The 17,146-nt window shown below is 42.4% G+C and overlaps 1 protein-coding gene across 2 annotated transcripts; it reads left to right on the top strand.

The window, feature by feature from the left end:
- Nucleotides 1–67: 67 nt before the first annotated feature.
- det1 (DET1 partner of COP1 E3 ubiquitin ligase) lies at nucleotides 68–16,555 on the top strand. Of its 2 annotated transcripts, XM_054777476.1 has the most exons (9): nucleotides 68–304; nucleotides 3,285–3,622; nucleotides 4,400–4,666; nucleotides 4,742–4,954; nucleotides 5,097–5,320; nucleotides 7,680–7,809; nucleotides 8,146–8,336; nucleotides 9,215–9,406; nucleotides 9,558–16,553. In XM_054777476.1, exons 2-9 carry the CDS (start codon nucleotides 3,371–3,373, stop codon nucleotides 9,745–9,747), a joined length of 1,659 nt encoding a protein of 552 aa, XP_054633451.1. In that variant the 5' UTR covers nucleotides 68–304; nucleotides 3,285–3,370; the 3' UTR covers nucleotides 9,748–16,553. The 2 variants fall into 2 exon arrangements, with proteins under 2 accessions (XP_054633451.1, XP_054633452.1); XM_054777477.1 differs by lacking the exon at nucleotides 68–304 and having other exon boundaries at nucleotides 3,502–3,645; nucleotides 9,558–16,555.
- The last annotated feature ends 591 nt before the right edge of the window (nucleotides 16,556–17,146 follow it).

Here is a 17,146-nt window from a genome sequence, read left to right as displayed (position 1 = left end):
CTAAAAAGAACGAATCCCAACTCAGCGCTGTTGTCTTCTTTTCTTCTTCTTCCTTTGCCTCGTCTGCTTTCGCCCGCAGGCACACTCATAAACAAACAGCGTTTCCCTTTTCCTCACACAATGTATTCAACATTTATCAAGCTGTTTGAGAGGAAAAGTGAGCGGTTCGTATTTGTAATGCCCGGAAGATTTTAGTGTCGTATTTTCCCGGCACAGTGTAAGGTATTTACTTCGTCGGCCAAAGTTTGCTTCTCCCGCTCACACCTTGGGAACTTGAAAGATGCTGGGAGATGCTAGCAGCAGGGTGAGTACGAGCAGCGCAGTGTGCTGTTTTGTTTGTTTTTTTAGCGCATTCGTATCCAACGAGCTTGATGTATCGGCAGCTGATGTTATCCGTGTTCACTCGGCCCTGTTTCATGAATGAAAAAAAGAACCAACAAGTGTGTCAATTTTTTACTGCCAGTTTCCCATCGGTTTTCATTTCACCTCATGGCAACTTCCTCCAGAAAGTCTGATATTATTGGTTTTATGAGATTGCAGAAATGGAAATTCACAATGATTTAACTGTCTGAAATAATCGTAAAGCTCAAAGCAAGCCCCCCCACCTTTTACATTCTTCTGTCTGCCAAGATTGATAAAACTTTGGTTCCGTTACTGCAGTTTTTCGCCAATTTGCTAACCTCCATGTGTCTAACACACCTTAACAGGAAGGTTTAGTCAGACTTGCTGGGATTAAAAGAAAATGTCTTTAATTAATAAAATGGATAATTTCACATACAGTACTTCCTTCCAATCGTGCCATCAATGCTCCCACCCAAAGTAGTTCAAAATAACAGCAAAGCCAAAATGGATGGTTGATTAATTTGATTGCATATAGAGCCATTAATGTGCGTTTACATTTGTCATTTTTGGGCCGGTTAAAACAGACTCTAGTCCATTGGTTCTGCTTGCATGGTTTGTTTGGTTTGTTTGGTGAAGTGTGAACACAGTCCAAGACCAAAAGGACCGGACCAAACAAGGTGGTCGAGACCGCCTGAGAAGGTTTCAGCCTGCCTGCAAGCAGACTCTAGTTATTGTGAGGCAAGTGTGAATGCGAACCGCACCAACGGACTAAAACACCAGATAGGTGATGCATAACAATACCCAACAGTAAGCTGAGTGAAAATCATCCAAAAATATGCTAAATATGCTGCTCATTACTGTTCGCTGCAATAGTCAGAAACGCCATCTCCTTGCAGCACATCTCTGGGAACCTTTTTGACGTCTCTTATATAATTTATATCATCATCGTTATGTCTCAAATAGTAAACAAATTAACCATAGAAAGGAAAGGCCTGTAAGTGTATGCGACCCGGAACACGTCATGCTGTTTTGGGTGCATGAGGTTATCGGACAATATACACGTTACATATGCCGTCCAAGTGACGCGCAACTTTATGCCTTTGCTTAACTGAGAGCATTGTTTGATCTGCTCACAAAAATACAAGTGTGAACGCAAACCAGACTGCACTAACGTGACGACCAAGAATCTTTTTGCTTGGTCCGGACCAGAGTGCCCGACAACAAGTGTGAACTCATCCTAAAAGTTGGCCTGTGGTACACTTTAAAAAAAAATGATAGTTGTACGCTTTGTCGTCGGTAACACAAAGCTGAGATGCAGGCTGTAATGACAAAGAGTAAACTTGCAGAGTAAACTGAAATAAACTGATATTTAAATCAGTGCTGACCATGGTTTGGATTGTCGGACTCATTCTAGGACAGTGGTGACCAAAGTGCAATTTTTGTATTTAAAGAGAAAAAGTTTAAATCTATAATGAAAACATGTAAAAATATCAAAATGGCCCAGGTGTCTTTTGATTTTTCAGAATGTGGCCCTCAGTAGATAAAGTTTGGACACATCCGTCGTAGACCACCACCATTTTCCTTTTTTTTTTTTTTTTTTTTAAACTGCTATTTTTGTTGCCACTTAAAGTTGGGGAAATTGACGCTTTGCAGGAATCTGTGTGGCCTCTGCAAGAATTGCCTCGGCATCATAAGTACGTAGTTGTACTGTTATTCAATCAGATTAGAGCAGATTGATATAGCATTCGTTTAAATGCGGTTATGTCATCGAAGCAACAGTGGAAAAAAGGGTTTCACTACTGCTGCAACCAACAGAGAATGTCATTAATGCAGGCCCCAACTAGTTGCTGAAACATGCAAAGAGCAAAGTTTATCATAAATATTGCAATACCACATAGGCTTGTCTACATTAAGCTCAGACTGGTGACAAGTGGCTGAGGTTCTCCAGACAGGCAAAGTTTAGTTTATTTCGAATATGCATACAAGGTGACACTGGAGTACATCTCATATTTACAGTTTCACAATTCACCGTGTCTGAAAAGGAGTAGGAAGATCTTTTTTTAATCCAGTCCGCTCTCCATATCCCACAATAACTCTGCAACACAATTTCTACATCTTGAGTGAGTTTTTTTTTAGCTGATGGATTGTCACTATGTTGCTTTCACATGTTGGCATACTGGTTATTCATTTATGGAACGATAGTTGTTATGTGAAAGTTAATTTGTTTTGTCACAGTTGTCTTGTGTGGAGCCTCAGGCTGAACGGCTGGCTTTGCATTGCACTTTTTTCTTTTTTTTTCAGCACTGAACATGCAATTAAGATTTTTTAGGTGTATTTTTAACTTGCATTGAGCATATGTTCTTACATGAAACCATAGGGTTTGTACTGGTGGTCCTTGGGTTAAGAACAAGTTCCGTTCTGAGACTGTGATGTAAGTTGAGTTTTGGTGTAAGTCGGATCTTATACCTAAGTTATCCCTACATTAACTTCTAAATTACTCAAACTGTCACAGCAAGTTCTCCACAAAGTGCCATAGCCATAATTCTTGCCCTCTTCCTTCTTAATCTGCTGTGCGGGATCATTTGTTGCACAACATCCTTGAAATTGCCACAAATGTGCTGAGGAGAGCACACGCTGTCGTAATCTTTACTTCCGTAAACACGCGGAAATGCGTGTGTCGTCATTCTTTTGCGCATGCACGTCACTTCCCGGACGCTTTGCGTTCACATGGACAAGTCACATTTTTTGGTAATATGAAGGACTACGTAAAAAATAAGATTTTAACAAAAAATCTGAATTGGGCATGATACCCTGCAGTGTGAATGTAGCCAAGGAGGCTGAAGTGCCGCATACTGCTCCCCGGGTTGCCTACCCCTGGTTTAAGTAAGTATTGCAGTAGGGTGTATTCAAATTCTCCATTGCTGTTTTTCTTAAACACACAGGTAGCTGGGCAGTGATGTAGCCATTCAGCCTCCCAGGCTGTCCCTAAAAACTACCGAATAAGCAGAACTTTGAGTCAACACTCGCAATGATGGACGAGGACACACCCACACTGAAGCCCCGACGGATCCAGAATCAGAATGTGGTGCATCGTCTTGAGACACGAAGGATCTGTTCAGGCCGTCCAGGAGCTCACTGGTACAGAGTACGCTGTTTCCACCAGAACCTGTTCCCCAACTTTACTGTGGTCAACGTGGAGAAGCCTCCCTGCTTCCTGAGGAAGTTCTCACCTGATGGCCGTTGCTTCATTGCCTTCTCGTCTGACCAGACATCTCTAGAGGTAAAATGAGACAACACCATAGTGTAAGTCCCGCCTTTATACTGCAATTTCCAGAAGGTATGCATATTTAGATTATTATTTGTACTGTTGTATTTAGTATGTTAATACATTAGATATATACTAGGCTGACAAAAAGACCTTTTAATGTATTAGAGTTAACCTAGTCAAGGGTGTGTTACTGTCATAACAATGAGATTGTCATGAAATTTTGGATATTAAACAATTATCCATCTTCTACCGCTTATCCGAGGATGGGTCGCGGGGACAGCAGCCTAAGCAGCCTCTTGCCTCTGCCCGGCCACTTTGTCCAGCTCCTCCCTGCGGATCCCGAGGCCTTCCCAGGCCAGTTGAGAGACATGGTCTCTCCAACGTGTCCTGGGTCTTCCCCGAGGCCTTCTACCGGTCGGATGTGCCCTGAACACCTCCCCAGGGAGGCGTCCGGGAGTCATCCTGACCAGATGTTCAAGCCTCGTCATCTAGCTCCTCTCAATGTGAAGGAGCAGCCGTTCTACTCTGAGGTTCTCCCGGATGACAGTGCTTCTCACCTTATCTCTAAGGGAGAGCCCGGCCACCCTACGAAGAAAACAAATTTCCGCCGCTTATTGTTAGTATTTGTACAAGATCATGTGCAGTGCCTGACCACACTTCATTTTGAGATCCACACCGACAAAGTATTATTTGGTGTTCAAAACAACTTTATTGATATGCTATTAATGTTACCCTACTTTCACAGATGAACGGTTTTGTCACCCAAAACTTTTAAACCTTTTAACACAGATTTATGAATACCAAGGATGCCAAGCAGCTCAGGACCTGCTAAGGGGCCAAGAGGGTGAGACCCTTCTAACAGCCAATGACCAGCGCTCCCTCAACATTCGAGGTCGCCTGTTTGAACGTTTTTTTTCCTTGCTCCACGTCACTAATGTGGCATCCAATGGAGAACACCTCAACCGGGAGTGTAGCCTCTTTACCGACGACTGCCGCTATGTCATCGTTGGCTCAGCTGTGTACGTGCCTGAGGAGCCGCCTCCATACTTCTTTGAGGTTTCATCAAACACACAAAAGTGCAGCAGAAGTTCCAAAACCAAATGAAATTCATACATGTTGTTGTCCAAATAGGTGTATCGCAACAATGAGTCAGTGACTCCAAATCCTCGGTCTCCTTTAGAGGACTACTCCCTCCACATTATTGACCTCCACACTGGCAGGCTGTGTGACACCAGGTCCTTCAAATGTGACAAGATCATCTTGTCCCACAACCAGGGGCTCTACCTCTACAGAAACATCCTAGCTGTGTTGTCAGTCCAGCAGCAAACCATACATGTCTTTCAGGTGATCTGATTTGATTTCTTCTCCCTTTTGGTGCCATTACGCACTTGGCAAAATACTGCCCTCCTGAGCATTACCAGTAACAGGTACAATTAGGAACTCAATCCTCAATAATATTTGTTTTTATTTTCCCTCTCCTTCACAGGTAACTGCAGATGGAACATTTCTGGATGTACGGACCATAGGGCGCTTCTGTTATGAGGATGACCTCCTGACTCTTTCGGCCGTTTACACAGAGGCCCAGGCTGAAAGCCAGCTGGGCTTCCCACGCCTCTACACAGAAAAAACCATCAACTCTCTTAAGCACAGACTACTGGTCTACCTTTGGAGGAGGGCTGAGCAGGATGGCAGTGCTACTGCCAAGAGGAGGTATATGACTGTTGGCTTTTCCACACCATTATGGAGATTTATTGTCAGTGCACTTACTCGTTCCACTTTTCAAATGATCTGACTTAAAGGATTTATCCTATATGAATATAATAAATAATTACTTACTAATGAATAATAAATATACATACATATATATCCATAGGGTTCAATATAATGTCATATATACAGTGTGTGATATATATATATATATATATATATATATATATATATATATATATATATATATATATATATACACACACACACACACTCACACACACACACACACACACAGAAGTCTCCGTAATTACAACATTACGCTGATTAGTTATTGTCCGTTTCATAGAAGCAGATCCTTTCACATGGGCAAGAATACCATCTTTATCCTTGATGATGGTAGTGACGAACAGCTTAGATCAAGCATGCGGCCAATGTTGGTCAGCATTTCTTCACTTTCTGGACATTTTACGATCTAATTCCACTTCATTTTCTTTGTCACACTGCAGTCAGAACTAAAAACACTCATAGATATTGTGTTTTACATCTGATTGGCTCAAGGCCTTATGGTATCCTCCGCAGTGTGCACTTGAACATATACAGTAAAAGCGATGATGACCACTTGCATTGTTACACCTGCGGTGTTCCCGTTCAAAAGTGAGCGCCATAGGAAATGAATAGGTATCCAGATTTTACTCATTCAGATGACAAAACATCCCCACACACACAACCCCGGCACACATAAACAAACAACACATTTCAGACTGAGCGATGTCTTTTGTGCGTCCACCTCTTCCCCTCGCTTATGTGCTGATCCGCCCATGTGAACTACCTTCATAATGAAACAATGTATCACATCTTCACACAAACTGGACAGGTGTTTGTATGCCCATATCTTTCCCATACTTTTGTGCCTGTGGCCCCCCCCGCACCCTTCCCACCCCTACCCAAGTGTACCACACCTTCCAGACCAATCAATATATCATATCTTCACACAGACCACCAAAATATAGCTTTATGTTTGCCTTGCACTCCTTTTACTTTGAGCACAATGAGTAGGTGACTCACCAGGGGGTTATCTGTCAGAGAGGCTGTGGACCAGATTTTAGAACAGGATGAAGAGGCCACTGAAGTTGAACTCGAGATAGAGGACAACATCTCAGCTTTTGTTCCAGACTTTGAGAAGACTTATCAGTTAACAGATGGAGAGGAAGAGGCACCTGAGGAGACATTCCAGTAAAAGAGTAGAGACTTGCTCTGGTCTTCATCCTCCCAGGACAGAGGAGGTAGAAGCGAGAGTGCAAAACATCAAGATGACACCAACACGGCATGCAATATCTCATGTGGATGACATCAAGTCCACTTACCAATGCTTGTTGCTTTGAGGGAATTATTCTGGAGATGACTAACGTCTCGGGGAGGAATGTGTTTGGGGACACCTGGAGAGAATTAGACCTGGTAGACCTCCAAGTCTACGAGGGCGTGTTGATTCTAGCAGGACTATATCGCTCAAACAATGCTACATAAAGTCTGTGGGATGCAGAGTCTGGCAGGCCTATATTCCGGGAAACTATATCCTTACAACAGTTTAATGTTCTTTTCAAGAATTATTTGATTTGATAAGAGATACACACAACTTCATGTTGAGGAGTTTCATTTAGTTTTTACATTACATGTTCATTTTGGAATACATTTTCACTTCAGTTCTACATGTTAACCTCACCTCTACTCTGAGAGATTGTTCAAAGCTAAAAAGAATGGTAAATTTAAAAAAAATGGGTGGTGATGAATGTTTTTTATGTTAATTTAAGAGCAGTTAAATCAGAGCGGTCAAATTTGACCAGGAACACTAAAGTAAGGGTAGGAAGATGAGGGTTAAAGTTAACAAGTGAACAAAAAATGAAAGTGACATCGTCCTTCCTCAGTGCCTCAATGTGCGACTGTGTACTCTCGCCTATGTATTCTTCCGCCACACGCATGCAACTAGTTCTGTTTTATTTTTATACAGTATTGATTTATGGGAGTGTCTCGTAACACAAGGACCACCTGTACGTGTGAAAACACAGTTGTGTGCAGCAGTTCTCATCAAGCAGCGACCAGAATATCAGTTTAATGCACATGAGAAATTGCCATCAGTGGGTTTTTTTCTTTTTTTTCCATTCACGTTAATATTGCTTGATAAAGTCATCAATGACATTACATCTCCCTGCCAACCGCACGATTGAAATATTTCCCCTTGTGCCACATACGGCACATTACCTTCTCAAAGTACCGTAGCTAGACTGTAATGTGCTCCTGGCGTCTACAGTATTTATGTGTTGCTCTCTAACTTTTAGCCTTTATTTTAAAATATTCCTGTTAGATTTTTTCAGTTTTTCGATCAGCTGAGGCGACTGAGGATGTGGAAGATGCAGTTGCTGGATGAGGATCACCTCTTCATTAAATACACAAGTGAAGACGTGGTTACACTCAGGGTCACCGACCCCTCACAGGTACACACACATGCGCACGCACACAGCGCTCGTTGTTGCTTTTTTTTATTGCCTCATGTCTTTTGTTGTCTGTGCTGCATGAAAAGGATTCCTTTTTCCCGTCTCCAAGGACTCTTCTACAGACTCTGTTCAGTCCTGTGACTGAACAGCAACAGCAACAGAATAATGTTGTGATTACAATCTTATTATTACACTGTGTTTGTAGGAACTTTCTACTTTATCCACAAACGTTACATGAGAATGTTCACGATGCATCAGTGTCTCAGCCTTCCTTTTTCACTCCTGATAATCACATTGTTTGCTTTTTTTCCTTTATCCCTCCCTTTCCATTGGCAGCCGTCCTTCTTTGTTGTTTACAACATGGTGTCTACAGAGGTGCTGGCCGTCTTTGAGAACACCTCCGATCAGCTGCTGGAGCTGTTTGAGAATTTCTGCGACCTGTTCAGAAATGCCACGCTGCACAGCCAGGCTGTCCAGTTTCCCTGCTCAGCCTCCTCCAATAACTACGCTCGGCAGGTCCAAAGAAGGTACAATGAAGAATGCGGAACTCAAACCATACAGTGTATTTCTGTTTGTGTGCTACAAAGGTACATCTCTGAAAAACTAAAGTGTATACAAGTGCTCGAGTAAGTGAGTTGGAGAACAATCAGGATAGGTAGTCTTTGAGACAGTTACTGAATTTGGCACTTCTTCTCAATGGATGTGAAGAGGAAGGCACTGACAGAAGGTTCGAGGAGAGGCTAATGGGTACTTTAAGCAAGAAGCGCTTAGAATTGGATTTTAGATTGGTGGGATGTGAAAGGTGTCATGCGTGACAGAGGTTTGAACTGAGACAGAGGTTTTGAGAAATGGCAAATGGTCTTCCACTTGTATAGGCGCTTTTCCACCTCCAAGGCACCCAACACTGTTAGCACATTTACCTACTGATGACGCAGCATCAGGAGCAACCGGGGGCTCGGTATAAATATCCTGCCCAAGGACACTTCAACACGATCACGGGATGACAGAGGATCGAACCCGATGGACCACTCTACCACCTGTGCCATGCTTCCCCCTCACATTTTGGTTCCTCTCTGCATGACTTTAAAGGCATTTGCTTACGTTTTAGCTTACACCCAGCTTTTCTGGAAGAAGCCACCATTAAATCCAACTCGTCCCCCAAAAAATCCTTAAGACGTGAATAGCAGCAGATTATTTGCATGCATAGAACACACACCTTGTTCACAAATTTCAAATAAAACTTAATTTATGCCAGAAGGTGTTTTTGGTCCAGACTTATATGTTGCAATAGATCAGTATAGTATAGCATAGGAGGCATAACCAGTGGATATTCAAAAAAAGGCCTCCGTTGCCACACTTGCTGAGAGTAGTGACTTGAGTCTCTCTGTGCTGGTGTGTGTCTTAGATTCAAGGACACAATCGTGAATGCCAAATATGGGGGCCATACAGAGGCGGTGCGCCGGCTTCTGGGTCAGCTACCCATCAGTGCGCAGTCCTACAGCAGCAGCCCTTACCTGGACCTGTCCCTCTTCAGCTATGATGACAAGTGGGTGTCTGTGATGGAGAGACCCAAGACCTGCGGCGACCATCCAATTCGGTAAAGACCACATCTGGGTGACTCAGGTTTCTAATACAGTATCAAGGTGGAATACTGGTAATATACTGTCAAGGCGGAACTGTTTGATAAGAAATGTTGCTGGAAAATCTCGACAAATGTATCACTGAGTTCTCTTTAACACACATGCCAGGTTTTATGCACGTGACTCCGGCCTGCTGAAGTTTAAGATCCAGGCGGGCCTGTTGGGTCGACCGGTAAACCATGCTGTAAGGCGCCTCGTCGCCTTCACCTTCCATCCCTTTGAGCCCTTCGCCATTTCTGTCCAGCGCACAAATGCTGAGTATGTAGTCAACTTCCACATGAGGCACGTGTGTGCGTGAGGACTGGAGACTTAGACCATCGCTTTTCACGACACACAAACCAAATTAGGAGTACTCTTACTTCAGCATTCGCTTCACCTCTGCTCCCCCTCAGAGTTAAAATGGTAATTGTGCTTTTTCTTGGTGGTCTGCACCACTTTGCTGCCTCTTTTGCCATACAACAAAGAGGAGAGGCGAGAGTAAGTGCTGATGGACATGCCGTATGCAGAAAGTGCTTCTGAGCAGTAGTTATCAGGATCGTGCATCCAAACGTGGGAGAAAAGACATTTTAAAATGAATAATTTGTCATTTTTACTTATGTTTTTATGTATTATTGATTGTATATATTTTATGATAATAAAATTATCACTTTTTCCATATGTAGTGTGCGGTCTGCTAGGTCCCCTACCCCCAACCCCCAGTTTGAACTACTGACCTTTGGACTAATCTCTCCAGTACAGTGTGGTTGTTTGCTTGTGTGTTTGTTGCCCATATGACTCCTTATTCTGGCCAACAATGTGTAGATGTTTTGGTATGCATCAGTGGCATCATTAGGCCTATTTTAAAGGGCTGAAGCTTCACTTAAATATTCATGAGCTCTCCTAGTTTTGTTTGATTTTAATTTTTGAACAAAAAAAAGTACCGACAAATTCAAAAGACAGGTCAGGAAACTTAAATAATAATAATAATAATAATAAATACTGCGATTTGCTGGCGACCAGTCCAGGGTGTACTCCGCCTGTCGCCCGAAGTCAGCTGGGATAGACTCCAGCATACCCCCGCAACCCTAATGAGGAAAAGCGGCATAGAAAATGGATGGATGGATAATAATAACTAATCATATAACTTGTCGTTATTCACTTAAATATGATCACAACTCCCTTCATTTCATAGTGTAAGGTAGAGAGAGCCTGTTTTGTGCGGCATCTCCACTACATTCCACTTATTCATTTAGAGAAGTCCTACATCACTGAAAATCGCTGCGTGTTGTGTTTGCGGTCATACGTTCGCTCATATCCTGTGCATCTCCTGAGGGCTAAAACTCCCGTGTCCTTAAAACGTAGTGACGTCTCTGGTACCAGTGTGTTTTCTACAGTTCAGCCTTGGTGGAGTGAATAGCTGATAGTATATACAGAATATAATGTGGCACAAGACTTTTGTATATATGGCGGTCAGGCAGCCATTAGGCAAATGCTCTGAATGATAAGCATTTAACAGTCACACACATGCAAATTATCTTGTACACCCCCCCGCCCCCCTTAACCTCTGACAATCGGGCAGATCTGAGCAAGGTTGCTAATACATAACGCATGTGTCATAAACAGACATGAAGGCACACGTCCAACAGCTGCAAGGGGTCATGCTGGTATGAGGAGCAGGTGCTGAGGGATTAAGTGTACTTCTAGCCTCTGGTTACAAACCATGATGAACCTGTGTGTGCGTGTGTGTGTGTGTGTGTGTGTGTGAGCCCGAGAGACTGCCCCACTGTGCTTTAAGGCTAAAAGCAAATAAGGCATTCACAGATGAAAGCAGATGAAGAAAATGTCAAAACTGGTTGTACGAGAGGAAAGCAGCAGGCTTTGTGAGCTTTGATAGCCACTGGCTTTATGTTGTGGTTTCCTGCTAAAGATGTGAAACACAAGAAATGATTTACTGTGATTAAGGGGACGATGTTATGTCATTGTCATTGTAATGTGTTTGTGTAAGCTGATGTGTGACAGCGTGCTGTGATAATCATCTAATTACAGGAAGTGCACACAGCAGGCCCAGATTGAGGACGCATTGTTTAGTCTGTGCCGAAAGATTGCAGGAGAAAACGTGAATGTTTCTTTGTTGCAGTGTTGCCGTTTGGGCCGTGTTCACACAAGCGACTAACGCGCATCTTCGACTAAATTTGCACGAGTAATTCAAAGCCATAATGCTGTTTTTGTCTTAACTGCAACGGAATCGAATATCACACGGCAGAAGCGTCCTAATTCAAATCCAAATCCATTGTACCAGTCGTCCTCTTAAGAAACAGGTAAACCCATAGCTTTCGCTTTCACCTTGGTTGCTATGGTTGCCTGGTCTTTTCTAATTGCTGTTGTCTTGGCAACAGCACAACCAATGTAATCCAGAAAAGGCCACAATCCTAAATGTTTCTACTTCCTCCCCTTCTCCAAGCGGTCTCCAAGCACATGGAGGCTCATTAAGCAGTAACCTTCAAATAAATATGATCTTTACAATTTGTTGTACAGTGATGTTTTTCTTTCAAACAGTTTGAGTTTGTTACAAACTATGAAAGGAAGGTTTTCAATTGTAGGCTATTGGCTTAACATTAGTTTAAAAAAAAATATGACTCATAACAAGATAAAGCTATTTCCTATTGGACTAGTTGCCACTGTACACGCATGAGTAACAGAAGGAGCTTGTTAAGTACGCTTGGTACAGATTCAACGGAGCATATGGAAGTGGTTCTAAACGCTGCGGTGCTCATCTGGCATGAATATATACTGGTTGAGCTAAATCAATGTTTGTCAAGCAGCAGATGGGACGAAACGAGGTGTTACCTGTCCATTATTGATGCTATTTTTACTGAAAGTGCGAACGACCACCTGATAGCTACGCCGCAAGGCGTGCGTTGGCTTTAAATTTGTGGAAAAGTGCACGGCGCATGCTGAAGCAAGAGATAATGATATGGATTCAAGGTAGTGACTGAAATAAAGGTCACGGCAGATTTACCAGGGTGGATTTTATTATCTCCCGCTCAGACACACCTATCACCCTCACCCACCCACCCCTTAATATATGAAGCCGACAGGTCCCTTGATGCCTGAAAAGCCACAATTCTATTAGTCTATAGATAGCAGCCGTGTTTTCTTTTCTCTCCAGCGCATTCCTTCCACACTGGGATTAGCCATCTATTGATTTGATTGTTTAGTTTATTAGAAAAATATGGTACGGCTGAGATAACGGCTATGTAACGTGAAAACAAAGACCTTTATGTGGACCTTCCTCCAAACTACAAGAAATAAACTCATATGAAACCAAGATACATCATAAAAATGTGGAAATTGTGCTGGGTTTTTTTCCGTTTGATTTATTTGTCATGCTGGAGGAACAATTTGTGGTGCAGCTGAGCTTCGACTGAATATTAGACTTGTACAAGCGACAGAGATCCAAAATAAGAGATGTACAAAAAAGAAAAAAAGACAATGCTTAGTTTGGATTGACACTGAGAGAGGTATTCATTTAACAAAGGCGTTTCTTGTAGTTGTTCACCTGGGTTGCACACATCTCAGGAGGGATTTCGAACCTTGAAGATTTTGAGGCTGTCGCTTGGTAACTGGATGCTTCTGCTCCTTGCACAAATCTTCAGTAGTATTAAAGTCCAGAGACCGGTTAGGCCACGCCAGGGTTTGAATATGCTGCTTCTTGAGACACTCCTTTGTTGTCTTGGCCATGTGTTTCACGACCAATGTTCGGTTATCCTCCTTGATTATGCCCCACCAGCGGAAATGTTGCTTGGAGATCCAGAGCAAGGACGAGTGACTGTCGTATTTCTTCCATTTCCACATCAGTGGTTGCGTCATTATTGGTCTCCTTCTCACCGTGCATCTTACTGATGGTCTTGTAGCCCAATGCAGTCTGGTGCATGTCTCCAATCTTGTCCCTGAGGTCCTATGACAGCTCTTTGGTCTTGCACATGATGGCGAAGAGGAGCAAACTGTTTCCGCGACAGGTGTCGTTTATACATATACAGTATGTTGAGCTTATGAGTAAAGTCGTCCCTCGCCACTTTGCGGTTGGAATTTCAAGTCTTAACTCTTCTAAATATATTCATTGCTAAATCATGCTGTTTTGTGGTTTAATAAGGCCTGTGAGTAAAAAAATATGCATATTCAAGCAAATTTTATGTATTTCTTACCTAAATTAAGCATTTTCAAGTATAAAAATGGTTAAATTAACTGCAATACAAATGTAAGGCATTCAGAAGACACATTCAAAGATGCTGTGAATGATATGTAGTGTTCTACAATGGTCACTATTACTGAAATGTTGGCTTGTAATGCGAGTATGAATTATCTCACAACAGGCATAGGAACCTCTAATGAAAACACGGGCTACTGTTACTGCAGGAGCCTACGTCAAGCTGAAACCCAACTCTGAACCTCCGATATCACTTCCTGTTTACCCGACACTCGGCTCCTCTAGGGAAAACATTTATAGCAACACACACATGCACGAGTATTATTTATTGTGTCTTAAATTTAGCACTGTTAATTTATTATTATTAAATTTATTATAGAGGCTCTAATAATGTAAAAAAACATTTAGAAGGTCGTTAACAGGTCTTCTATGCTCTAAACGATGAAAATATTCTATTTATAAATAAGGAATCCTACTTCGGACATTCACTCATCACAGTCATCACAGTCTAGAACCAATGAAGCGCGATAAACGTGGGATTGCTGTACTTTCCTCAAGGGACAGCACTAATTTGTGTGCCTCATGAGCCCACTGACGGCCTGCGGTGGTCAGAATGTTTGCTGTTTGGTGGGGGGGATCAAATATTTACCGCACTTTACACAGTCAGATTTTTGTTGCCATTCTGTCACCCTCTGTTAAAAGAAAGGTACATATCAATCCTGCAATTGTTATGTATTCACATATAAAGCAGAGGCTGAAATGTCTATTTCTGTTAGTATAGAAAGACATGAATACCTCTCTGACTGAGCGTTATCTTGAATATGCTCGATTTTTGATACAGCTCTTTTGTTGAATAAAATACGTTTTGTGGCAGATTTGTGATTTTCCGAATGACAAAAACTTAACTCTGAAATGACTCTATATAAGCAAGCAGTTTCCCATCGCATTAGGATACATACATAGTCCTAATTCCCTCAATTTGGGACAAACTGTTTCTTTTTTCAGAAATGATCACCTCAGAGGTAGCTCACCCTGTGTTGTACACGGGGATGGTGTGAGGATCTAAGCTAAATCCCAGCCCTGCGTATTTGTTCATGACGTTATGGAAGGGACAGACACAGAATCCACTTATATTAGATCAGATGGGTCCATTTTTTTCCCTCATCTGCCCCTTGTGGTTTCCAGCCATGCCGTGTTTTGCACTGATTTTGTATATCTGAATTGAATTTACTTTGTTCTCCTCCAATCTCAGCAGCACCTTGTTTGTTTTGTACCCCACCTCTCGCCCCGTCAGCTGGGGTAGGCTTCGCTTCGACTTCCCTGTTTGGGAAGTTTAACTGTACGTGTATGATGGCGTATTGCTGCACTGAAAAAAAATCATCAGAGATTTTGAGAATTAAGTCGTAAATTTACAATTAAAAAGTTGTCAATTATGCGACAAAAGGACGTAATATTACGATAATAAAGTCGTAAATTTACGTGAATAAAGTGGGAATATCACGTGTCAGAGGGAAAATAGAGCATAGATCTTCAGGAAGGAAGGAAACTTTCCACTTGCTTTTATTTATAAGGGGGCAGCAAAACACAGCAGTGGAGCACAAACACATGTTTAGCCTTTCTCACTTCCGCCGTGCTTATCCAGCCCCCTCCACAAGCCCAGAGCCAAAGGTCACATAAGTCCCCCCTTTTCATAGCTGTCTCAGGCAATGCCTGTCACATAAAGTTATGTTTTTTTCCTTGCAAATGTACAACTTTATTCTTATACTTGTTTTTTCTCGAAAATGTACACCTTTATTGTCGTAAATTTACAACTTAATTGTGGAAATCCATCCATTTTTTTTATGCCGCTTATCCTCACTAGGGTCGCGGGGGCATGCTGGAGCCTATCCCAGCTGACTTCGGGCAAGAGGCGGGGTACACCCAGCCAATGGCAGGTCACATATAGACAAACAACCATTCACACTCACATTCATACCTGTGGACAATTTAGATGCATGCATGTATTTGGAAACCCCTCCCCCCCCACACACACACACACGGTGATAACATGCAGACTCCACCCAGAGATGCCCAACGGAGATTCGAACCTGGTCCCCTGACTGTGTGGCCAACATGCTAACCACTCGGCCACCCTGTTTTAGATTATTTAATCTGTCAACAGCTATGAAAAGGGGGACTTATGTGACCTTTGGCCTTGGGCAAAGGTAATATCCCGACTTTTTTTCTTGTAATTTTTTCGTACTTTTTTCTCGTAAATTTACGACTATACAACTTTATTCTGGAATTTTTTTTCAATGTGGCCCTAACACTTTGTCATATTACGTGCACCCTTTTAAACTGAAAAAGGCGAAAGCTGTTTTGTTTTTTGTATTATTATTATAATACAAAATTATAAGATTATTAGATTGCCACCAATTTCCTTAATTTTGGGGGCTCAATGATTGGCCGATCATTACTGATCCTATCCACTGATCATATCTACCTCCGCCAAGGTCGCAAAGTCAGCCACCGTCCCCTTTTGCTCTGCTAGACTGACAGCTAGCAATCAAGCTAAGGCTAAAGTTAAAGCCAGCCAAAGCAAAGAGCCAGGCAGTGTCCCGCTGGTAGCGCTCATGAGCAGAGAAAAGAGAAAAGCTACTAGTAGGAAAACGATGGACTTCATTTTCGGTCGCTGTACACTTTATTGTTGATAACTCAAATCAGGTCTGCAGTGGAACTTGTTGTGCAAGTTCTGTTTGTTTATAAAATGTGAAAAATAAAACACTAAAGGAATTGATATAATTTTGTATAGTTTTCATTCTATTTGAAAGAACTACCTCATGTGCAGCTTGTATTGTTTCACAGGTATCGTTCAATGTATTTCAACAAAATAAAATTCTAATTATAATGTCAACAAATGGTATTCAGAAGCAGTCCACATGCTTGGCCCAGCATGCATATCACAGCGCTTTTAGTAGTTTTTGCAGTACTCGTCTCCTCCAGAAGGAATGCACGGAAAAAGTTGCCCCACAAAGAATTCTTCTCCAACAAAAGTGCCCTTTTCCGTACGGGTGTGTGAAATCAATAGGTGTCAGTGATCACACTCAAATGCAAGTCCTGACCAGCGTTGTCATTCTTACCCGCCACACATTGTTCCTTCCTGCAACACTTAACACCCCACGTGTCAACATTTCATATGGGTGGGATTACCACTTCATCCACACAGTGTGTACAGCTGATTGAGACAACACGTGCACTTGGGGAGTCTCTCGGTGAGTGCCGGGACATCACATCACCAGCAACTAATGAGAGCAGGGTGAAGGCAGGAGCACACAGGGAAAGCACGAGGACAAGCCTAAATATTGACAGCAAATGTTTGACAAAGGGGAAGGCAGTCCCTGGACCCCTGGGTTGTGTATTTGTGGTGCGCAGGCACAAAATTGAGCGAGACCAACTCTTGATTCACACTTTCCTGGTTGTTGTTTCCTACAGCTGGATGGAAGCGTCCCTCTCTCTCACACACATGAAGATG

The sequence above is a fragment of the Dunckerocampus dactyliophorus genome, chromosome 5 (genome assembly GCF_027744805.1).
Source record: "Dunckerocampus dactyliophorus isolate RoL2022-P2 chromosome 5, RoL_Ddac_1.1, whole genome shotgun sequence".
Lineage (NCBI taxonomy): Eukaryota > Metazoa > Chordata > Actinopteri > Syngnathiformes > Syngnathidae > Dunckerocampus > Dunckerocampus dactyliophorus.
The sequence above is the reverse complement of the archived record's forward strand: the minus strand, read 5'-3'. Positions and strand labels throughout refer to the sequence as shown.